The sequence below is a fragment of the Condylura cristata genome, unplaced genomic scaffold, assembly GCF_000260355.1.
Source record: "Condylura cristata isolate star-nosed mole 26May11 unplaced genomic scaffold, ConCri1.0 scaffold00011, whole genome shotgun sequence".
Classification (NCBI taxonomy): domain Eukaryota; kingdom Metazoa; phylum Chordata; class Mammalia; order Eulipotyphla; family Talpidae; genus Condylura; species Condylura cristata.
Genome location: NW_004567112.1, coordinates 33,133,227 through 33,157,761, shown reverse-complemented (window position 1 = coordinate 33,157,761; position 24,535 = coordinate 33,133,227). Strand labels below are relative to the sequence as shown.

The following is a 24,535-nucleotide window of genomic DNA, read 5'->3' as shown; positions in this document are numbered from 1 at the left end:
GACTAAGGCAATGAAACATTCCTAATATCTGTTGACTGATAAAAGTCATTTGTCAACTCAAGTAGCTTGAGTAGGTCAAACTAACATAATACATTGTCTTAGCAATACAGCATAGGACCACATGAAGGGACTCCTATTGGCTAGAAATGTCACAGTTTGATATTAAAAAAAAAACAAAAAAAACAAAAAAACCACCCACACACTGATAAAAACCCACAAATTTATAATGAAGAGAGACTATAAAGACAAAAGAGAAAGTCCAACCAATTAAGTTGGACGGAATTATGCATCATCTTTTATTCTCCAACTGATCAAAAAGGAAAAAGAATTAAGACACTATGCTTAAAATATCATTCTTGAAAAACTTTATTTCTGGATTAGCAAATAGCTCTAGTTACTAACAAGGGAAAATTCCTCACAACCTATCAAAGGTAGTGACAATTACAGAGTCACTATTTTGTACCCAAGTGTCTTAATGACGGCAATGACTTGTTCAGAACAAAGGTTAGTGGGGTCATTTACAAAGGCGACCACAGGAGAATTATCTGCCCCGTCACCTGAAGTAAGGCAAGAGGAAGGAGCTAACACCACTTATGAGTTATTCTTGGGAAAAAAAAAGAACAAAACAAAACACACAAAACACCTGAACATGAATCCAATCATGGCTTGAGAGCTAATTTTCTGTTTATAAGAAGAAAAGAAAGAATTAAGAATTAATAGCATACCCCCTAACACTGGAGAAGGGGGACATTCTTCAGGATAAATGACTTAGATATTTCAACAAAGATACTGAAATTTAGAAAAGGGAACTGTCCTAGATCAAGAACTCTCAGGTATGCATCCACTGAAGGTAATGTGCAGATTTTGCATCCTGATTCTAATTAGCTCAATAAGATTGTTGAGTCCATTGGAAAATAGTGACTGGGCTCTAGACAATACTAAGAAATGACTGTGGGTTTCCTGAGAAGTGATACTAACACTGTAAGTCATGTTTCTTAAAGAAGTAAACTGCAAGCACATGGAAGAAAGACTTGGCATTGGGTTTTATCACATAAAAATGGGAGGAAGGAAACAACTGTGGCAAAATCTAGACATTCACTGAACAGAGAGGATGGGAACACATGAGTCCGTAACTGTCATCTTTCTAGTGCTGTACACATTTGAACATTCTCAAAACAAAAAATTTCCTCTGTAAAATGACCCAAGGCTCAGAGACTAGGCTAGCCCAGACAGGCTTTTGTTCAGTCTCTAGATCCCCACCACCATAATCCCAGAATCAAAAACTGCTATATTGGGATTTCTATCATGACACGAAAAGACTAGCATAGTATATTCACAAACTGTTGAAAAATGAAAACTAGAAAAACTACCACAACAGCCTGTTTAAACAGTGTTTGCAAAAGCTCATGGATTAAATAGCTTTGCTGAGAAAATTTATGAATATTTAACAAATTAAAGTTACAGCTCATTTCCATTTTAAATTTCCAGAAACAGGACCACTGCTGATGCAAAACTAAATCACCTAAAACACATGGCTTAAGGTTTTAGCTGGAGGATTACTGCAAAGAAAAATATTTTAAGCACTTTAGTTCCTTAGTTAATACGCTACGTTAAAGTCAATTTTCTGCCATGTCTATTTTACATAAATCTGCACACACATATAAGTATATACTTGTGTTTGCAAATGGACTGTTGCTAGTCACTTTCACACTGACTTTTAATTAGTTACTCTCTGTTTTACGTTGTATATGAATATTACATTATAAATACTAAAAACACTGTGGGGAAACCTGAAATTTACAAGTTTTGCTCGAAACCAAAGTGAGAGAAGAGAAAGAGCAAAAGTTATCTCGAAAGTAGAGATGCTGAGGTGAGTCTAGAACTGGGGCATGCACACACAGCGACTACACCCAACATGGAGGGAGCCCACGCCGGTGCTCACCAGATGGGCCATAATGCTCAGTTTGTGCAGCGAAGGCTGCCGGTTGAACAGCACCACGTCTCCGTCTATGAGGTGTCGCTCCACGATGTCACCGTACTTGAGCTCCTGGGCCATCTTTTCCCTATTTCCGTATTTCAAAAACCTTCACATGAAATGACAAACATGATGCATGAAAACGGAGCCCTTCATCAAGTTTCTCCCTCTTCCTATCAGAATTCAATCTCTAAAATGACTTTTCTTTGTATCTAATGTGCTTCTATAATCTATTAATTAATAGATGACACACAGACCGTAAGAGACAGCTTAATTTTAGATACGGTAGAGTATGAAAAGGATGTACCTTAGAATCACAGTAATAAAAACAACATCCCGCAGGGGGCCCTGTTGATAGAATCCTCTCGAGACAAAAAGGTGGTGAGTTCATCTCACCGTGAAATGCCAGAGTGGTGAAACGAAGGTCTCAGAAGAAATAAGTACATTAAAGTAACTTACCAGAGCCCATGCAACCCAGAAAATATATCATACCAAAATGTGTTTTGTCTACTTAGATCCATGTATATTCAATGATCAAATAATGTAGCTAGGTTCACTGCAATTTGAACAGGTTATTTTCCACATGCTAAAATGCCATAAAAGTTGTATCCTAGACTGCATTCTGTGGGACCGAGTATGGTGGGTAGACTGGGACGCACTACCTTTTCATTTGTGTATGTCTCTGCTGAATGAAATTGGCTCCTGGGTGAACTTCGGGACCATTTCGAACCAGTTTCCTCAAAAAGTTGATGTTGGCCTTGTTCACCTGCAGGACCACAAAACAAATGACCAGATGTGGTTAGGTTTCCGTAAGCTAGAACACTCCTGAACTGTGTCTGAATCTTTCCTTTCTTTCTACTGGTGCTCGGAACAGGAGAGGCACCCGTTCTGTTGCCTCAGGTCTAAGGAGCTAGAACTGTAGACTGGCACACAGGAGACCAGGTTCCAGCCTGAAGTGTCATTCACTTGCTGGTGACTTGGTCAAGCCCTTTTCTGGGCCTTTGGGTTCCCTACTAATAAAATGAATGGGCTGGGCTGATCTCCAGGAACTCCCAGCAACTTCTGTGACCTTAGAAATGGGCAGCAATCATGGGCTTTGAAGGCTTAAAAGCCAGGCTGTTAGTCCCACAGCCGTGGTCTGCATCACTGTGCTCCGAAACTCTTACACAATATCATCCCAGAGAACTCCAGATCATTAGTTCCTCAACTGAGGATGCTTTATCTGCGCATCTATGATTTGGGCTAATTACAGATCTTGAGGGCAGAGCAAAAGCCAGTCAGAACCTGTCATCAGGTCTTGCAGTTGTCTATACCTCCGTCACAAAAATGTACTGTGAATGCCACTGAATATTCCTAATGAGTGTTCACTAAGTGTATAATGGTACACCATTCTGGAGATGCATCAATGACCTGAACACCTTGAATCTTTGAATCAGTAGTTCTGAAAAATTCAAAACAATATCCATACAAAGAAAATTGGAGATAGTATTTATCTTAAAGCATGAAGTACAAATGGACACAGAAAGATATCTAAGATGCTATTTAACAGCATACTTAAGATACACAGGAGCACACACATGTAAAGACAAACATGATGTGTCTGTACGTAGTGTCGATACTATACCTGGTGATAAATGTATGGAACAAACTAGGAAGCTGCCCACGCAGCCCAAACTGTGGGTGGGTGGGTAACTAGGGACTTCCCGCTGTCTGCTGTTTGGAATCTCAAAATATAAGCATGGGTTCAAAACAATGACTTGAGTAGCTGAATGCCACTTACCTTCTCAGGAAAAGTAAGAATCTTAGCCACATGAACTGGCACAGCTACCTCATCAATTCGGAGGTTGGGGTCAGGTGAGATGACTGTTCTGCCAGAAAAATCCACTCTCTTTCCTGACAGATTGCCTCTAAATCGACCTAAATAGGTAAAAACAAGTCACAGGTCTCCCTGGCCCAGAATGTTGTCTTTGAGGAGGTGGGGGAGGGTGGGATGGGGATGAGGGGATGGTGGTGGAGTGGTGCTAATGTGGCCAGGTAGAGAAGGAAAGTCTGTGACAACCAACAAAAAAGGCTGGACATGCACCACACAAAAGATAACAAAGGCAGCAGACTGTCACCTGGCCACTTTGCTGAAAACATACCCTGTTTTCCCTTTAGGCGCTGGACAAAACCTCTGGTCCATTTCTTGGGTGCCATATTGAGGGGGATGCCCGAGAGTTCACTGTTAATGTACAGGGCACACTGCAGCTGTAGGAAGTCCCAGTCCTCCATGATCATCTGGGTCTTAGCACCTGATATCCGATGCTAAAAATGAACAGAAAATGCCAAGAAAAAAAGGCTGTTCAACTGGGATTATCTAGGTCAGAATATTTACAGAAATATACTCTAAAACTTGGGACTTGGAAATGCTAATGGGAAGCACTGACCTTTTTAATGACATCATTTAGAAAAATGATTTCTGTCAATTTCATCGTCAGATCATCTTCATTGGTACCAGACTTCAAATCGCTCACAACAGAGGGTCTGATGCACAAAGGAGGCACTAACAGTCTTGTGAGAATCAAGTCAGAAGGTTTCCCAGCTTCCGGGTTCATCAGAAGCAGAGGGACATCTTCAGCTGGGATTCTTTTAAATAAATTCAAAACTACTAAGGGATTCAAATTTTCCTATGGAAAAAAGGAAGTAAATTGGACATGTTAATTTTCATAGCCTGGTAAAAGTTTACTTCTCTATGTTCTCTAATGTATCTGCCACTTAACACAAAGTACAAGAGATTAACAGTGATGTCTGCTGATGCCATGCTATATTGTGAGGGCCTTAGAGATGTGCAAACCTTTTGTTCTGATTACTTAAGCCAACCATTTCACTTCTCATAATTATTCCAAAGGGTATAGTTTTAGAAATGGACATAAAAATTCAGCTATAAGGATATTCACTAAAACTGTTCTTATAGAGCAAAAACTTGGAAAAAAACCCAACAGATTTTTACCTAGCTTTGGAAACAGGCTAAGTAAAATCATACTACACCATATGTGGAAACTATGAAGCCATTAAAAGAAGATGACATTCTAGAAGTACAGTTATTACCAGGAAGAGTATTCACTAGATCTTGGTCAATAAAATGAGCAAGTGTATCATATGATCTTATCTCTGGGGAAAATGAACATCTGCATGGAGAAAATGGAGGAGTTTGCCAAGGTCTTAATATGGCTATTTTCAAGGGAGTGGAATTATAATCCTTTGCTTCCTTTTTTTACAGTAAAACTTTCTGTAATGAATTCATATTGTCTTTGTATTAACTTCACTTAATACAAGCACTATGCTGTAAGAACCTCATTCATAATATTAGAACTATGATAATTATCAGAGATAGCCAAGACCAGGGACCAGCAGAGAGACAGTTTGAGCCAGGCTCATTTGGCACAAGGTAGAATACCTTAATCACCAAAACTCTCTAGTGACTGAATACGGGCTATCTTGGGTAGTGCTGAGATGATATGGCTGAACAGGTGTCTGACAGGGTAGCTAGTCAGAGGAGGCTGGGGACATCGGGAAGGCATGTCTTACATCTATGGAGGGACTTTTATCTGTTGGTCCACCAAGTTCTGAATTTGATTTGAAATGGAAAGTGGATATGCATCAGTCTTTTGTGGAACAGTTCAGAGTTTTTGTCCAATTTCTAAAGGGATCTGTTACTTAGAAAAGGTCAAAAACTGCTACTCAAGGCTTTCTTCCAATTCAGTCATGCTGGGCTATCTATAGAGATGTGGGGTACCAAATCAAATATGCAGGTAAACCTGTCAAAACTCAGACCATCCTGAGAATAAAGGGCTATAAGGTAATATGCCCGCTGTCTGCTTGCTGCCCTCTCTTCACAAGGTAAAAGTAACTCAAAAATGCTTTGTTCATTCAGGGAGATAAGGAATTGTTTCTGAGGAAAAGGAGCCCAGAATTAGGCAAATGATGAACTCATATTTTGCCCTTCCCCCATTTTCCACAGGCAGTGCAAAAATTCCATGACCTGCCTACCACCACAGGCAAACAAGACCTCAGAAAAATGGATCTTGTTACAGACAAGGCTTAAGCAGAAGAAACCAGCAAGAGGAAACACAAGTAACATAGGAGACACAATGTACATGTGGCTGAGGGAAGGGCCCAGACAGCACAGGAGGATGCATGGAACAAACCGAGGTGGGGCACGCTGGCTGGGAGGAGGGAGCTGAGGCCTCACTGAGCTGAAGGGTCACTGAGCACAGCACACGGCACAGGTGGGGAGCTCACCCACGACGACGACGACAGCACAGAAGCAATGTAATCACGACTGCACTGGTGACATGCTGTGAGCGCTAGCTCTGTGCAGCACTGTGCTAAGCACTTCGTTTGGCATTCAGCTCTTGATCCTCAAAGAATTCCTAAAGCAGACTCTTGTCATCTCAGTTTGATTGTTGAGGAAACTGAGGCCTATATTGGTTCACATATCTGAAGTCAGAGAGCTAGAGAGCGGCAGAGCTGCTCTAAACGACCTGTAGGGTGTCAGCCTAAGTAAAATGGACTGTGGGGGTGAGGGAGTTGATGACAGTGTGGGGAGGGAGGCCTTAGTAAGTGATTCTGAAGTGAGAGCGGCCTCCCACTTTAAAATGCCTGCTGGGGTGAATTACTGAGAACAGATGTCTCCAGGCTCTAAAGAATCGCTTCTACTCTGGAGTGTGTGGCATAGGAAGCAATCTTTGGCAAGGAAGGATCGTGGCTACAGGTTTGCAGACAGAGTTAAAGTGCTAGTGTGCTGCCTGAGAGCAGCAGCAGGGTCTCGTATGGGGAAAGGCCCATACAAGAGAGCCACAGCTGCCTGACGACAGATGCTCCAAGCTCTGACCGCTTCAGCACCCAGCCTGGAAGACGCCTCTCTCTCACAGCTGTGTGAGGCCAAGGCTGACTTCCCCAGGCTGCACTTCAAGTTCCTCTGCAGTAGCTTGGTTTCAATTGCCTGGAAATCATCTCTATGGGATGATTGCTGCGCCCCAACACCCTGTTTCCACAGTTATCATTTCTCCTGATGCCCATGCATGAGCATTACTCACTCACCTTTGATCGTGCTCTTCTCTCATGACCCCTCCACAGGGGGTGGCCATGTATTCCTGTCCAGTCTTCCAGCATGCAATGAATGACGCTGACCTCTAGCCCAAGTAGTATCCCCAGGTTCAGGGTCTATTTTTTTTTTTAATTTTCTTTTTTCATCAAGGCATAATTTACATAAATTGTACAAATCTTACAAAGAGATTGATAAAATTTTATATGTATGTATCTACACTCACATACCACAACTAAATTCAAGAGAAAAAATACTTCTATCTCTCCAAAAACTACCCTGACACCCCTGTCCAGGTGGCCTAGGGTGAGCCCTTGCCAGTACCTGCATGCTGACATCAATTACTACAGATCAGCCTGGCCTGATCTTGAACTTGAGCTAAAGAGAATCACATGCTAGAATTCTGGTATAAAGTGTCTTTCTTTCAGCAGGATTCTGAGGTTTGGCCAGGCTACACGTGTCAGGAGTTCATTTCTTTCCTTGCAGGACTGTATTCCATCATGTGAATCTATGACAATTTGTTTATTCTGCGGACAGGTGCCTGGGTTGTTTCCAGAGTTGGCTTCTATCAGTAGAGCTGCAATAAATATTTCTCTACAAATTCATCTGTGGATATATGTATTCAATCCTCTTAGGTACATACCCAAGAGTGAAATGGCTGGGTCACATACTAGGTATAAACTGAACCTTGTAAGAGAGCAGGGTGGGGGTAACATCTTACACTGCCACCATCCATGTAGAAGCGGGTAAGCTGCTTCACAGCACTGCCAGCACAGCTTGTGTTTTCTTATAGATTATCTTTCTGGGGGAGGTGGTGTGTATACAGTTTAGTTAGCATTCTCCTGATGACGAAACAACACAGGACAACTCTTTGCTTATTTACTGGCCACCCTAGGTATATCCTTTGGTAAAGTTCCCATTTAAGTTTTTTTTCTCTACTTTTTAAAATTGGCTTTTTAAATTCCTGTTAATTTATAAGAATTGTTTCCTATATTATGGACAGCATAGTGCTTTGTCAGATATATTAATTGTGACTATTTTCTCATAGCCCGTGGCCTGCCTTTTTACTTGCATAATGGTGTCTTTTGTTGAGCAGATTCTTTTAAGATCTTGTTATTTACATGCAACATAGTATTAGAAATCCCACTTTAAAAAATCCTACAAATAGGACCCTCCCTGGTGGCACAAGGGGTTAAAGCACAGCACTAAGAAGTGATCCGCAGCCACTACAGCACGAGTTTGATCCCAGACCAGGGAGGCACCCACATGGCCTGACAGATTTTTCCTGTCTCATCTGCTGCTCCTCTCAGCAGTGTATTTCAGTAGATCCTCATTTTGCCCTCCACTATGTCTCTAGTGAACACCACCCCCCCACCTCTGGCCTGTATCCCAGCTCCTGTATGCACAAATAAATCTTTAAAAAAATTCCCTACAAATAATAAACAAAGTACGGTTGCAGGCTACAAAGTAAATATACAAAAACCTGTAGCATTTATATACAAAATAAATGAACTAGCAGAAAGAGAAATAATCCACCTATGACCACATTAAAGAATAAAATACAGAAGAATAAATTTAACCAGAGTCACAAGATCTGCATATTGACAACTTTAAGACATTGTTGAAAGAAAGAGTAGACACTAAGAAATGGAAAGATATTCTATGCTTATGGACTGGAAGAATTAACACTGTTAAAAGGTTTATGTTACTTAAAGCAATATACAGATTAAATATTCCTATCAAAATCCCAATGGCGTTCTCCACATGAATAGAACAAAAATTCTAAAATTTACATGGCACCATAAAAGACCCCAAAAGGTCAAAGCAAATATGAGAAAAAAAAAAAAAAAAGAAACAGGCATAACATCCCTAACTTCAAACTATACCACAAAGGCTTAGTAATAAAACAGCAAATTGGAATAAAAATAGACACACAGATCAATGGAATGAAATTGAGAGCAAGGAAATAAACCCGTTCATATACAGATAAGTAACTGATGATAAAGGAGTCAAAGCACACTATGGTGAGAGGAAATTCTTTTCAATAAATGTTATTAGGAAAATTGGACAGCCATATGCAAAAGAATGAAACGATACTACTTCCTAACACCATACACAAAAATTAATACAAAATGCATTACAGACTGGAAGTGAAAACCTGAAATCTTAAGATATGTGAAAGAAAATAAAAGGCACTAAATTCTTCAGCATCAGTCTTGGTGATGTCCGTGTGGACTTATCTCTAGTGGCAAGGGAGAGCAGCAAAAACAAACAATTGTTTTTACAACAATTGATGCTATTACATCAAACTAAGAGCTTCTGCATGGACAAAGAAACTGTCATCGAAATGAAAAGGTAACTTATTGAATGGAACAAGGTACTTCCAAACCACACAGCTGACAAGGATTTAATATCCAGAATATATAAAGAATTCATGTAATCCAACCCCAAAATAAGCCAACAACTTAATTAAAAAATGGGTGGAGTATCTGAAAAAGACACTTCTCCAAAGAGGAAGTACTAATGATGGCCAACAGGCACATGGAAAGATGTTCATTATGACTTTCATTAGGCAAGTATCAATCAGTATCCCTTGGCGATCACCTCACTCATGAGAATGACTACTCTTAATGCACTGTGGTATACAGTATGGAGATTCCTCAAAACTCAAAAACTAATAGAAATTTCTGGTTTTTCCATTTTTATTTAATTATCAGAAAAATAGCAAAACACTAATTTGAAAAGATCTATGCACCCTATGCTTTATGCAGCACTATTTACAATAGTCAAGATCTGGAAACAACCTAAGTGCCCATCGATGGACGAGTGGATCAAGAAAATATGCTACATATACACAGTTGAATACTACTCAGCTATAAAAAAGGTGAAACTCTGTCACTTGTGACAACTTGGATGGATCTAGAAAGTATTATATTAAGTGAATTAAGTAAGATGGACAAAGACAAACACTATAATTTCACTTATATGGAAGATAAAGAAACAAACAAAATCTCTTAGTTTATGAGAATAAAATAGTAGTCACTAGAAGTTAAGGATAAGGAGGGTGGAGAACTGGATAAAGGGGCCAACTGTATGGTGATAGATGGAAAAATGGACTGTTGATAGGGATTATATGATGTTGAATTATAATGCTGTATCCTTGAACTTCTATAATATATAATGTTTAAAAGTGTCACCATTTACTTATTAAGTTCCTTCCCTGCTCAAAACCTTTAATAGTACCTCATAAGGTTATTGGGAGGATTAATGAGGTTATTCGTGTAAAGAACCTGGAGCAGGGCCTGTATATAACAGGTCAGTAAATGCAAGGTGTTTTTAATAACATTTTCTGGGGTTCCCAACAGTCTTGACTTCAGTATGAGCCTAGACACTGTTAATTGGACATGCCCAGCTCAGTGCTCTGGACTCTTCCAATCCTATTCCAGTTTAAGGGCTGGATCAAACCACACCTTTCCTCCTAATCTTCCCTGACTGAATCCCAACTGACATCTTTGTTATTCATGTGACAACCAGCACTATGCCCTATGATATTAATGGTCTATGACATATCTAAATAAATACTGGGGATCTGGCCCTCCCTGGTGGCGCAGCAGGTTAAAGCACAGCACTGAGAATCTAAAGCCGCTTCCGCATGAGTTCGATTCCCGCCTGCCCCGAAGGTGACCACATGGCTGGCAGACCTCTCCTGACCCGCCCGCTGCTCCCCTCAGCAGTGTACTTCGTTTATCTGCCTGTTCTGTTCCCCACTCTGTCTCTGGTGAAGACTCTCGCCGCCCGAGCCTCTGGCCTGTACCCCAGTTCTGTATGCACAAATAAATAAATCTTTAAAAAAAAAAAAATACTGGGGATGCTTGAATGTAAACCTACTCTCTTGCAGTACCTGATTCTCTAATATAGGTCTGTCAGAACTGGGTAATCAGCAGTTACTCAAACTAACTTGTTCCTTTAACATACTATTGATTCTAGATAGTATTAGGTCAATTAAGTAGGAATCAAGTTCAGAGCACTGCAAAACAAGACACTATAAACTTCTTAGTTACTTGTACCAAGTAATGGGGGTTGCCTACAATTTCTTGTATCTTGCTGCCCAGCTGAGGAGCAGGATCTCATAGTATATACACACTATACAACCATAGCTTTCTAAGCTGTTAGGGAAAAACATAACACACTTCCTATGTAATTAAAAATACACTACTTACAAGGCCAGCTCACATTATTCTCAGTGCTAGGAAAGCACCTGTCACATAAAGCATTCCTGGAGATCTGAACAACCTGAACTCTCATTCTGGAAGGTGTACATATTAGAGAGGAAAGGAGTGGATGTGTGGGGGACATTAAGGGGAGGCAGACAGATGATGGGCGAGTGTTTTTCAGGCTCACCTGTGCCCTGCCCAGCAGGGGCTCTACTTCTTTGTTATGCTCGATGGCTGTTTCAAAAGACTGAAGGAAACTGGATACAATAGGGTCCACTACTTTTTTGTTGGTCTTGTATTTCTCATGAATTATCTTCAGCAGTCCACATTTTTTTACAGTACCTGTAAAAGTTAGTTTACTTATCAAGGTTGGAAAAATTAGCTTCTTGGTTAGCCTGCTGTCAGTTAATGAGATGACTAGAAATGCTGTAACAATGAAAATGAGCTGTTTTCTGAAGAGTCCGTCAACTGCTGGGCAGTAAAGTCTAATTTGTAAGAAAAAGGCTGACATGAAAATATTGCCTTAAAAACTAACACACGGAAGCCAGTGAATGGACAGGGCTCTCCCTGAGCCCCTTCCATGTTCTGTCTTCTGCTCACCATTAAAAGCACCACAGTGATGGCAGATATTTTTCTTTCGGCACTTATCAGAGATTTTCTTCTTCAGTCCTCGCTTCTGGAGGTAGGTCAGGCCAGGCCGTTTTAGATAATCCAGAAACTGTTTCTTCTCCTCCTGCGACAGCATGATGTGGCAGCAGGTCTTGCAGATCATCTTTTAAAGGTTCAATGCAACAATCAAAAGGACAGTTCTGCTCATGTTTTCATTTTAAAATGTTGTCTGCCCACCCAGGGGCACTTAACCAAGTGACCACACATACTGACCTCCCTAAGACACAGAGAGGAGTCCCTCATTCCTCAGAGTGCCAGCAAGGGCAGAGCTGCTTGCTAACATTTTGGTTAACTTTTATATTTTTTTCTTTGTGCCATTCTGTATTGCTTTTTGTAATCTGTAACTATCACCTACTCAAAACAAAAACAACCCAAGGAGCAAGGAATCTTTTCAGCAAATGAATGTATCGCAAGATGGAAATACTATTACGTTTTAATCAAAACAGTCCTCCTAGAAGCACCCCCCCACTATCCACACTTCCTAAATTCACACCAATGTTCCCAATCAGTAACTCCGGATTTATGCCTTGGAAATGAACAAATATGTGCTTACCTGTAAGATGCCTATAACTGCTCTGAAGTAGCCCACATGAAAACATGGCAATTCCAAGTCGATGTATCCGTAGTGGCCCAGACAATCGGCCAAGTTTTTCCCACATGTCTCACACGGACGGTCCTTCTCACTTGTGCCCTTTGGGTGGAAATACAACTGACGTCAGCAGAAACCACTGAAGCAGAAAGTGGGATGCATGCTCACTCAGTGAGACTCCTGTGGGAAGCTGCAGCGTATTCACATGAGTCTGGCGGAAGGCAGGAGCCCTGGGCCCATCAGAGATGTGTAGAGGCGAGGGGCAGATGGAGAGACTCTGGCCTCCCCTCATTTGCTAAGTCACCAGTTTCATCAGCCAATCAGAACCCAAGCACTGGTAAGGGGTCTTACCATCCTGTGGTCGAGCACCCCATACAGCAAGGGGGCATGGTTGTTGTCCTGGCTGTACAGGTTCTTACTCACAATCTGGATGTGTGCTTGCTGGCGCATCTCCTCGGGAGACTTCATTCCAAAACAGATGTGGCTTCTGGAGTGGATTAGAAATAGGGGAGCAAATACATTAACGCTACTTACCAAAAATACTGATTCTATATGTAACCTGCCATAACCAGGTCACATATAGAATCTCATTTTTCCTGGTTAAATATCTTTCCATTCTGCTGGAATCCAGTTTCCACACTGATTATCAAATGAATGGTGCTCACCAAGATCAATGAGTCCACTTGCTTGCCACGAAATCCAATCAGAATTTTCTCATCTTATATCCCTGTAGCATTGGCAAATTACAACCCCCTCCCCCTTATCTGGAAATACTTTCTTCTCTTGGGTTTAGTGACATGATACTCTGACCGTTCCCCCTCCACCCCTGCCAGCTGTTCTGCTGTGGTATCTTCTCATACTGCCATCCCTTAAACACTGGCATCTCTCATCTCTCTCTAGCAGAGTTAAACCCTTACACTCATTTTTTTTCATTCTTTCATTTCCTCCTGATTTTTAACTCATGTCACATAAGTTTTATGCTGATGTTTAATCTCTACCAGTAGACCAGTTACTTCTATTCAACTGCAGACCCGGTAGCCACCTCCTCCCAGCAGCTACACTTGGATATACCACAAGCATTTCAAACTCGACACTATCTGCACCAGATAGTGCAGATAGGCCCTAATATGGCTTCTGCTAAATCTCTTTTCATTCATTTGCTAACAAATTGGGGATAAACTATCCTAAGACATCATCCCAAGAGGCTGAGGAGATAGATGAAACAGACAAGGTTCTGCTAACATGGGGCTCACAGTTGTCAGTGGGTTAAGACAAATAAATATACAACAGTGAGTCAGTGCAGATGATGAACAGGGTGGGCTGTGGTTGTAAAAGAGTTTGAGGAACAACTGTGTGTAGCCAGAAACTTACTGTCAGACCAACACATACAGGGAATTGGAATGAGTGGGAACCAGCCATAAAATGATCAGGAATTGAAAATTTGAAGCAAAGATAACCAGAAAGGACCCCATCACCAGCATGAACCTGGATTTTCAAGGAACCAACTTAAACCAATTCAGCAGAGCAGAGTTGATGGTCTGGAATGAAGTCAGTGAGGTATGTAGGGGGCAGGATCCAATATGGCTTGCACATTTTGGGAGACAATTGAAATGTTAGTGTTAAGGAAAGCTGCAGTGTGACTTTAAGGTGAAGTGGCAGGGAACTCATTTGCATCTCAACAGAACCACCTGGGCAGCTCTGTGAGCATACACTGCATCTGAATGTGGAGAGGTGTCTGGGTGGGTATAAGGACCCAGGATGGATCATGAGAGTAGACTTGGGTGGATTCAGGTAAGACATAAGCTCCCCAGGCCCCTGGAAGACTTCCACCTAAACAACAAAGTTGGCGCCAGCCTCATTTTTTTTTTAACCCTCATTTCTGCCAATCTTGTCAATTTCATATCCCAACATTTCTGAAATTCACTTCTCTCCACTAGCCTAGTGCAGGCCTCCACCTGGATCCCTGCAGGGGCCTTTAAGATCTTGTTACCTTTAATTCTATTTCTCGAGGATGGTGAGGATGGCGTTTCCAGAACGCTTATCAAGGCACTCCCCACCTTATATCCTTTCAAAGGCTGGACTGCAGAGGACTCCTGAACGATTTCAATTTTTTTTTCCTTCTCCACACCTACACTTTCTCCTTCTAGGGCTTTTCTCGATAAAGGGTTGTTTGGTTTGCTTTCTTCTGTCTGAATCACCTGCTCTTCTTGCACTTGTCATTCTCAACGATGATTTGTGTGCCTTCTCCAACTGGCAAAAGCAGTGAGGTGGTAGTCATGTTGTATCTCTAAGGTCCATCACAGGGGCTAACTCACAGTACTCTCCTCAGAAGCTCTGAGTGGACACTAAAGCCTAATAAGTAAACTCTGAAAGGGAAGGCCTAGCACAACTGGCTTATGTCTGAGACTGTCATCCACCTCTATGCTACAGAATTCTAGCTGGCAACTCCATCCTCTGGCAAATGTCTCCCTGTCATTTGCTCTGCAGCAAAAACAGAATTAGACACAGTCCCCACCCCTGCCTTCTCCCCACCCTACTTAGGCAAAGGTTGGCTGAAACAGTGGGCTAGTCGTTTGACCTCTGGAGACCTCCAGTTTGAGCCCAAGGTGGTTGCATCACCAAAGTTCCCTCCACATCCCGCCTGGGCCCAAATCTAGGGGCCACCTCTGGCCTGAAGACCACAGGTGCTGAGACAGATATATAATTAATGTATTTACGTAGATAAATATATATTTAAGTAAGTAAATGTGTATATTTATTTCTTGCATTGCAGGACAACATTCTTAACCTATCCCGATCTGACCTTTGGCGACGCCTTCAGCTGACTCCAAGCCCTCCCCTTCTATCTAATCCTCACTTCTGACCCTTGGAGACATGGGACCCCTGACCTCGGGCTTCCTCCCCACCCCCCATTTCTACGCTCTCAAAAGTCACTTGCTCCAGCTTACATTTTCTTGGCCACATCCGTCTCCCGGAACTGCTCCTTCACCATGATGACGGCTGTCGGGGCGGCCTCTTTCAGAACCCGGGAGTAGGGGTACACAAACCGCGCACCCTGTACTTCGCAGGGGTGCTTCCTGACTCGCCGCTAACGCTTCCCGGCTGCCTCTCGGCTACCGTACAGGGCTCCCACGTGTCCGCTGGCTTCCGCTACTCGCTGGCACATCTGTCTAGAGGGCCTTTGGGCACGCTGCATTTTGCTGTCTGCCTACACCGCCACCTCGTGGCTCCTTCTTGAAACTGCACGAGGCCAACGAGGATTTTCAAAGAGAGCAACTTGTTAACTTTTAGACAACCAGAGAACCAATAATGGCATATAACGTGAAATGGTCATTATCGTACTCATCAATACCAGCTGAATTAAGAGCTTTTTATCATTTAAGGAAATGTGTAAGCTGAAATCAACGGGCCCAATGACCAGAGAGTACCAACCTGATCAACCCAGGAAATAAAGAGAGAAAACATAGTCGCACGTGTATCCCCTGTCCACGAAGTTATTTTAAAAATAAAATAGAATTGGACATAGGTTTTTTTAAAAAAATATTTATTTATTTATGCATACAAAAATGGGGTGCAGGCCAGAGGGCATGGGGCTGGCTGTGAGGCTTCACCAGAGACAGAGTGGGGAGCAGAACAGGCAGATCTATGAAGTACACTGCTGAGGGGAGCAGCGGGTAGGTCAAGAGAGAGGTCTGTCGCGTCATGTGGGTCAGCTCCGGGGCGGGATCGAATTCTCCCTGAAGTGGCCATGGCCAGCTTTGCAGTGCTGTGCTGTGCTCTAACCCACTGGGTCACCAGGGAGGGCCCTGGACTTATATTCTTGATTACAAAACAAAATCTGTAAGTCTGACAGTTTAAAGCGAGTCATACTGAGGTATGGAAATGAGATGACAGGAGAATAGGAGGTGAAGATCATTCGTGTATTGAGAATCTAAATTGTTTGGCTACAGGCCCCTCTTTGGTGGTAAAATGGGCTAAAGCACAGCACTATGAAGCTATCTGCAGCCACTGCAGCCTGAGCTCCATCCCTGGCCAGGGAGCTGACCCACATGGCACAGCAGACTTCTCTGTCTTGTCCACTGCTCCCCTCAGCAGTGTATTAGAGTCAATCTGCCTGTTCTGTCTTGCACTCTGTCTCTGGTGAATCCTCTCATCCCCTGCATCTCTTGCCTGTACCCCAGTTCTCGTATGCATAAATACATAAATCTTAAAAAGTAAACAAATTGCTTGTCTACAGCTTGTGAGAGGTGATCCTAGGTGACATCATCAGTGCATGAGACTAGAAACCACACTTGCATCAACTCAGTGTCACATAACTGGAAACGAACTTCTTTACTATTTGTAAAAAACTACATAGAACCCAATAAAGTATTTCCACATCTTTGAGTTTGAAGAAGGGATGCGCCCCCTCATTTTTATTTTCTGTGGATCCACACTACAAACTACAATTGCCATAGACAAAAAGCAAAGCAAATCAGATGTTATGACCCTCTTTCAGCAGGCTGATCACTTAATATGTTTGGAGTAACGTTGATACTATGCCAACAATATTTGATGAGTGCCTTATCAGTAGTGATTAAGAGCAAACTTTTGGATCAGTGAGCTTATAAAGGTTCGTATTTTTTGTATGGACTGAGAGCTGCAAAAAAAAAAAAAAAGGTTTAATTTTTTAAATCAAAAGTATCACCAGGGAACCTGAAATACTTAGAATACATTAAAAGTGTATTTGAAACAAGTTTGGGTAAGGTTTTCTACATTGTCTGTAGCTGTAAAAAGAGGAGTCTGGTGCCGATATCCTAAAATGTTTTCTAGCTTTAATACCTCTAGTTCGGACGGAGGCAGCTTAAAGTGTAACGCGACTTACAGCAATTTTAAGTGTGGGACAATTTTAAAAAATGAATGGAAGTAAAATTGAACACGTGTTTGCGTAAACCTAGTACGTTTGGCCTCTTTACCTCTGGATTGGCCAGTCTAGCATCTCAGGGGTGTGGCGTCTTGGGCACTTTCAGTCAGGCATCAGCGCGGTCAGCCTTGGGTCGGGCCACGCCCCACGCAAGGGCCGCCTGGGGTCCTTCCATGCGCGTTGATATGATTGGCCTGTGCAGAGTAACTTTCTTTTCCTCTGTGGCTGCCTGAAGAGCCACCGCCATCATGGTGAGTCCCCCCGAACAGTGTAGTCATCCATTGCATATCGGAGCCATCCTTTGCCCCCATGTCGTGCCGTATGTCTTGCAGCCACGCAAAGCCCGGTCGCTGCTCCTTGGCCATGTTTGGCAGGAACCGGTTGCCCAGGTCCCCTGTGCTGTCCGTGGGGAGTCCGGGTTGCGCTGCCGGCGCGGACAAGCCAAGCATGGGCGTTCAGGGCCTGGGGACCCGTAGACGCTACTACTTTTCGCGTTTTTGTGGAGCCCAGTGAGTCCAGTGGGGTGGGGGACAAGACATTGCCACCGCCGTCTCAAGTTGGGGTTGGCGGCTTGCGGGTGATGAATGCCAGGAGACGAAGAGTACCCACAGCGCTCGGAGTCTTTCGGCGAGTGAAAACCATCTTCGTGTGTGAACTAGAAAATCGCCAAATGAACGGATTCTTTGGTTTCTCTTTGGGAATATTGAACCCCTGAGAAGGAAGCTGTCAAGTGTCTTAGTCTCAGTCACGTAAGAGCCCTGCTGGAAGTTAGGCACCCGTTTTTTCCCCCACCTGCAAGGCATCCCCCCCTTCCCCGATAAATTTCGAGAGTTAAGTGCAATTCGAGTGAACATAGACTCGCGTACTTTCGTACTGAAGTTGAAACCTAGTAAGTTAGGTTACATGAAAGCATCCCGCTTTTTTGGGCAAAAATTTTACTTTTTTGCCCAGTGCCCACGTTCCTTGGTGGTAGTTAACTGTGTGCAAGCTTTGGCCCTTCCTTAAGGAAATAGTTTTTTTTTAATGGATTGTAGTCATTCCTTGAATGATGCTCATTTAGATGCAGGTAATGACAGCATTTGTGTCAACAATGCAGGTTTTGTGAGTAACATCTGTTTGAACCAGTTTTAAGCTAGAAAAGTTGCTAACTAACTTGGGTGTTTTTTTTTTTTTTCTTCCTATTTATTTGCCCCAAAGGGAAATCTGCAAAGTCTGGACAGATGTTAGGTCCGTCGTGGGTGTGAGTTGCTATTGAAAATGGTAGTCAGAGGCCACAGTGACTGCTGGATATCCTAAAGTGCACAGGATAGTTGCTCCATAAGCTGTTGGAGGGTCAGAGTATCAGTGGTGCTGAGTTTGGGGAACCCTGGTCTAGTGATTTCCATAACAAAGTGAAGTGAAACTTCATGGATTAACACAGGCTAAATGTACTTCTTGATAGTGAATTTGTGTATTTAGAGGCTCCTGTGATTTAGGTACTCTATTAAATAAGGTACTATATGCTAAGGGGATTGGGAGGAGATGGGAATTTGTATCTTTATTAACTCTAGGTGTTTTGTTTTCAGAATGACACAGTAACTATCCGGACTAGGAAATTCATGACCAACCGACTGCTTCAGCGGAAACAAATGGTAAGGGCTAGCACATCAAAATTTGGTTAGTAGTTTTTAAATTTCTTTAGAAAAAGAACTGGGTGTAGGCCAGAGGGGTGTGTGTGGGGGGCTGGGGGGAGAAAGGAGGTGCTGAATTCACCAGAGACTTAGTGGGAGCAGAATGGTGAATCTGCTGAAATATACTGCCGAGGGGAGCAGAGGGCCAGACAGGAGAGGTCTGTTGTCCCATATGTGGGTTAGCTCTTTGGCTCCTGGGCCAGGGATCTAACTCGTGCTGTCGTGGTGATAGCACTGAGACTAACCCCTGTGCCACAGGGAGGCTGTAGTTTTTTAATTTAAAGCTACTTCATTATAAACTTGATTTCTCTTTTTAGGTCATTGATGTCCTTCACCCTGGAAAGGCTACAGTACCTAAGACAGAAATTCGGGAAAAACTAGCGAAAATGTACAAGACCACCCCTGATGTCATCTTTGTATTTGGATTCAGAACCCATTTTGGAGGTGGCAAGACAACTGGTTTTGGCATGATTTATGATTCCTTGGATTATGCAAAGAAAAATGAACCCAAACATAGACTTGCAAGAGTAGGTATTCTCATTTGGTCAACAGCTGCTGAAAATTTATTTTTTCAGCAGCATTATATTGCGTGTGCATTAGAATGAATAAGAATAAGTGGGGAGGGACAACATAAACCTAGAGGACTTTAAAAGCGTTAAGAGAAGAGAGATTCATTGATAGCAGAGCAGATTCAGAAGGGGAGGTCAAGGTCTGTACTGTTTGGGGAGGTGGGTGGCTTTTGAACTGGGTCTTGAAGAGCACAGAAGACAGTGCTAAGAAAAGGGAGCTGGATGTAGGGAGATGAGCTAGGTAGCTTGAAAATGACAGGCATCCACCTGAGTTTGGACTTAACTTCTAACAGGTATCCAGGTAGCATAGGTTTTTCAGAACCAGGAAGTAGAGTGAATCACAGTGGAGTGGGCAAGCTTCCCAATTTACACTCTATAGTAAACTAGCAAAGATTTAGTACTTTGAAAGCACCGTGGCCTGTCCCTTTTTGGCTCTTTGTTTCTATCAGATAGCAGTTCAATGATGTGATAAAATTCACTCTTGGTTGGGAGGGCTTTCTGAGATGGTGACATTGAAACTGAGATCCTTACAAAGATTTGAAAGTAATTTTCTAGGCAGCAGGAGAAAAGGGTCAAAGTGGGCAGAACGAGAAGAGTGGATTGGAGCAGTTTACATGCTGAGTGAGATCAAGAGGTTCTCCTGTGTTAGTCAGCTGGGAATAACATGGAGTTGAGTGGAAGAGATTGAAGAGAAACCAAAATATGGAGTCACAGTAAGCTTTGGGTTTGAGGCTGGACAATAGCCACTTGGAAGTTAGGATGCAGGAAGCGCTGGGGGGGGACTATTATTTTTTTCTACTATTCTGCACATACTGTCTTAGTTTGATCCTTTTACTTCTGGCACAAACAAATACTATTAAATGTACTTGATAAATTTTGACCTGGGACATATCTTATGCTCCTACTGTTGGTAGCCTACTGACTAGTGGGTAGTGATTGTTTGGTAATCACCTCTATGTCTTTTTCCTTCAGCATGGCCTGTATGAGAAGAAAAAGACCTCAAGAAAACAGCGAAAGGAACGCAAGAACAGAATGAAGAAAGTCAGGGGGACTGCAAAGGCCAATGTTGGTGCTGGCAAAAAGGTATGATTTATCAAGGAAGAGAGAAATGTCACTTGTAGGTCTTTAGTTTCTAGAAAGAGGGATTGTGTTAATAACTTTTTTTTAATGTTTCTTTTTTTTCCACTTCTTCTGGATTACAGAAGGTAATGTGTCTTGAGAAGCTACATAATGTAGTGTCTTAACACCTCAGTAGAGTACAGCTTTGCCCACCCCCTACCAGCTCACAGATTAGTACAACATGGGGGCCACATTGGTTCAGAGAGCCTGTCCTGCTGCGTGCTTTGTAAGCACTATCAGGAAAGTTTTCATTTTACCACTAATTGGCATGGACTGTTACAGGGAGAGCAGATCTAGTTTCCTGAGACTTATTTTCTCAAAATGCATGAGTGGTTTAAGACGCAGTTAAATCAATGTGGCCCATGTTCTCTGGCAAGCTGGAGAGGCAGCTGTGATCTCAATTGCTTTCCTCTCCAGTTCGCCCCGATGTAGGTGATTTTAACAATAAGCAGCTTTATGCCAGCTTTGCTAGCTAATTGTAAATAGTTGAATGGAATTAAGGTGTTGGGTTGTTAAATTAACAAATAATCAAGTGTTCTGTGAACTTTTTTTTTGCCTTTCCCCTCTACTTTCTTGGATTTCTTGTTCATCAGAAATGAAGTGTCTAGCAGGTACTGAGATTTGAGCACGGTGTGGGGATGCATCACCTTCACTGAGTTTGCTTTGATGCTTTGCATGTTGACTTTTAGACAGTTTTATAGTGTGATCTATTAAAATATCTGCTTTGTTTTAAGATAATATAATGAGCAAAGGAGAAAAACTTAATCCTGTTTGTTTTGAAACTCACAAATGCATGTTATGCTGTGAAATGACCTGGTAGAGGAAGACGGGCACCCTTTCACTGGCACTTGGGGAATGGTGTGTCATGGAGTTACATTCCCTGGGAAAGAAGTTTAGCTAATACAGAACAGAACTTGGGAGGGGTCTTCTCATCTCATCATGAGTAATTGAAGACTGATTTCTGGCATCTCTGGTCATAAACTGCTCAGGGAATCTGGTAAAGCCTCTTATCCCAAGGAACTCACTGAAGCCGTTTTTCATCTTTCCATTGCTTTTTGCTACTGGGCCTTTAGCTTTCCATGTGATTTCTTTTTAATTGAAAATTTCCAAGATAATTCACATCAAAATTGATAGATATATTTTTACCGAGAGTTTTTGTTCCGAATGTTTCTTTACCATTTCAAACACATTTTTTTGTATGTTTGAGCCACCTAAATCAGTAATATTGAAAGTAGCCTAATTGGGTTGTGGGGCCAGTAAGGTTTTAAAAACGGTGATCACTACACCTGTGTCCTTTGATCATGACTTCCATCAGGCCAGGAAGAAATCTGGGCCTGTCCAGGTTTCTTAAGTCACTTGACTTCCCAATGCAAGAGGGTTAAAATAATGCATGAACTGCCAGAGGAACTATTTACTGCTTCGAATGCTTCATGTTTGTGACTTAGACATGCAGACAGATTGCAAAAAGACTATTTGTTCCCTCATCTGAAGGGTGTTTAACAGTTCCTCATTGGTCCTCGAATCCCTGGTGCTAATAATGGTCAGTGGGGATATTTGTGGAGGGGCTAGCTGAGGGTACCTGTTTAAGCCATCACTTATTCCCGCTTCATGTTGCGTTTCATTAGCACTGTTCTGAAAAGCTTCCTGGAAACTGAATGCATAAACGAACACATGTATTTGTTGGCTCAAAAAAGTTAAGCATACTAGTACTATCCCTTTTGATTCAGGTTTTGTTTGGATGCTGAAATAGGCATCCAGATTTGCCTCTTTGGGGTGCAATAAGAGTTGTTATAAATGAAGGAATAGTTTTAAATTTGAAGTGTGATATTGAAACCTTTTTACTTGAACTAGAATCTGCATCTTTAAACATTAATTTGCACTACTTTTGGTGGCTGTGAGTAGTGGCTCTAAAGTATTGAAATGAGACAGATTTTCTGAGACTTGGCTTGATCATCTAGAGCTCTCCCTTTGAGCTCTAGATTTTTTATATGTTTAAGATTTATTTATGCATACAGCACTGGGGTACAGGCCATAGGCTCAGGGATGGTGAGAGGATTCACCAGAGACAGAGTGGGGAGCAGAACAGGCAGATCAACGAAGTACACTGCTGAGGGGAGCAGTGGGCGGGTCAGGAGAGGTCTGCCGCGCCATGTGGGTCACCTCTGGGCTGGGGATCTAACGAACTCATGCTGAAGTGGCTTTAGCTTCTTAGTACTATGCTTTAACCTGCTGTGCCACCAGGGAGCTCTAGATTTTAATCTGGGGTGGTCCCCAGTTGGGTGCTAACATACCTAGCAGGATGTTGCTGTGCAGAGCAAAAGACTTGGGTATGTGTACTTTTCAGATAGCATGATGTCTTTATGGGGATCGTCAACCTAGTAATCAGGCTAGGTTTTCTCAAAATTTGGACGAATAAATCAGTGAGTATTTTAAATGAGGTTCTTTAAACTATTGCAATGGACAAAATGGTCAATCTTGACGGTATCTTGATTGCATGCACTTAGCTGCAGTGTAAGTTGCATTTTGAAAAGGGACTATTAATGAAATGTTTCTTTTCCCTCTTCCCTCCTTTCTCCCTTTCCTGCCACTGATTCAGTGAGCTGGAGATTGGACAACAGGTATAATACATTCAAGCTTTTCATTTTAGATCACTAGACTCCTTGGTTTACTGATGCAGTAATTCAAAAGTAAAGCATGTGGAAGTAGATCTAGGAGTAGATTTAGAAGTGCTCTCGTGTACAGTCTGTAATTACTAATAGTTCCATAAATTTTTTGTTTCATTTCTAACTTGAATGTGAATGTTGTTGATGTTTACATTGTCTTATTGCACAAATCTAACGTCATTCTAGGATACTAATATTTGTTTTGCATGAGTGTCATTCATTTTAGAATTTGTTGAAGACTTTGAACTTTTAATTTTTAAAGCGTTTTAAGGGAAGTTGCTAACTAAATTTTTCTTTCTCTTTGATTCACAGAAGGAGTAAAGATTCTGCAGTGACTTTGTATCTGTGGTGATTGTGCAGATTTTTCATGAGGATTAATAAATAAAACCTTTTATGTGTCTGACTGAAATATATTTGAAGTTTACTGGGAATATTATAACATTAGTCTTCTCTTATAGCAGTCTTAGAGTGCTACCCAAGTTGACATGATCCATTAAGCATTCAATAAAAGCTAGGTGTGATGGGGTGGTGTTGGGTGTAGAGTGTCTGCATGATGGGAGCAAATAGGGCCATTCTGGTGTGCTAATGTTAATATTTGCCATCAACATATGTGGGTACTTGGAATGAGATACTTGTAAACTGAATTCATTTTGGCCTTCCTGGAATTCCACTTAATTCTTATTACTGAAGTTATCTGCTGACCTCAGTAAAAATTAGATCGCAGTTGCATCCTTTATCCTGAGGTAAATAGGATCTGCCCATCAGTATCTGCGTTGCAGGAGTGCCGGTATGGAGTAATGAGTAGTTTATTGAATGGGAGGGGTGTGAAAGAGTTACACTGTAATGGTCATTTGGGTGTAGTTTGTAATTGGTAAATTAGATTGCTTTTTATGAAACATGGAGGGTTATCTAGTACTTTTTTTTTTTTCTAAAGATTTATTTATTTATGCATACAGAACTAGGGTACAGGCCAGAGGTGCCAGGGGCAGTGAGAGGATTCACCAGAGACATCAGGGAGCAGAACAGGCAGATTGAGGAAGTACACTGCTGAGGCGAACAGTGGGCGGTTCAGGAGAGT

General features: G+C 42.0%; 2 protein-coding genes across 7 annotated transcripts in view; one reads left to right on the top strand and one right to left on the bottom strand.

Moving 5' to 3' along the window:
* POLR3A (polymerase (RNA) III (DNA directed) polypeptide A, 155kDa) overlaps positions 1-15,622 on the bottom strand; it is a 42,720-nt gene extending 27,098 nt beyond the window's left edge. The window contains exons 1-10 of one of the 2 annotated variants that reach the window (XM_004680708.2): positions 15,482-15,622; positions 12,885-13,020; positions 12,498-12,635; positions 11,876-12,047; positions 11,463-11,617; positions 4,402-4,641; positions 4,117-4,279; positions 3,756-3,892; positions 2,638-2,741; positions 1,943-2,084 (exon numbers count right to left, since the gene is read on the bottom strand). In XM_004680708.2, the coding sequence (XP_004680765.1) occupies positions 1,943-2,084; positions 2,638-2,741; positions 3,756-3,892; positions 4,117-4,279; positions 4,402-4,641; positions 11,463-11,617; positions 11,876-12,047; positions 12,498-12,635; positions 12,885-13,020; positions 15,482-15,525 (1,431 nt within the window). In that variant the 5' untranslated portion in view covers positions 15,526-15,622. The remainder of the gene's footprint in view (positions 1-1,942; positions 2,085-2,637; positions 2,742-3,755; positions 3,893-4,116; positions 4,280-4,401; positions 4,642-11,462; positions 11,618-11,875; positions 12,048-12,497; positions 12,636-12,884; positions 13,021-15,481) is intronic. The other variant, XM_012723725.1, reaches the window with a different exon arrangement.
* A 1,980-nt stretch (positions 15,623-17,602) lies between these two features.
* On the top strand, positions 17,603-23,866 carry RPS24 (ribosomal protein S24). 5 transcript variants are annotated; one of them, XM_012723977.1, is made up of 8 exons: positions 17,603-17,687; positions 19,002-19,067; positions 19,424-19,633; positions 20,648-20,758; positions 20,878-20,880; positions 21,388-21,405; positions 23,391-23,412; positions 23,770-23,866. In XM_012723977.1, exons 1-6 carry the CDS (start codon positions 17,685-17,687, stop codon positions 21,391-21,393), a joined length of 399 nt encoding a protein of 132 aa, XP_012579431.1. In that variant the 5' UTR covers positions 17,603-17,684; the 3' UTR covers positions 21,394-21,405; positions 23,391-23,412; positions 23,770-23,866. The 5 variants fall into 5 exon arrangements, with proteins under 5 accessions (XP_012579431.1, XP_012579433.1, XP_012579434.1 ...); XM_012723979.1 differs by lacking the exon at positions 20,878-20,880; XM_012723980.1 differs by lacking the exon at positions 21,388-21,405.
* Positions 23,867-24,535: the final 669 nt, after the last annotated feature.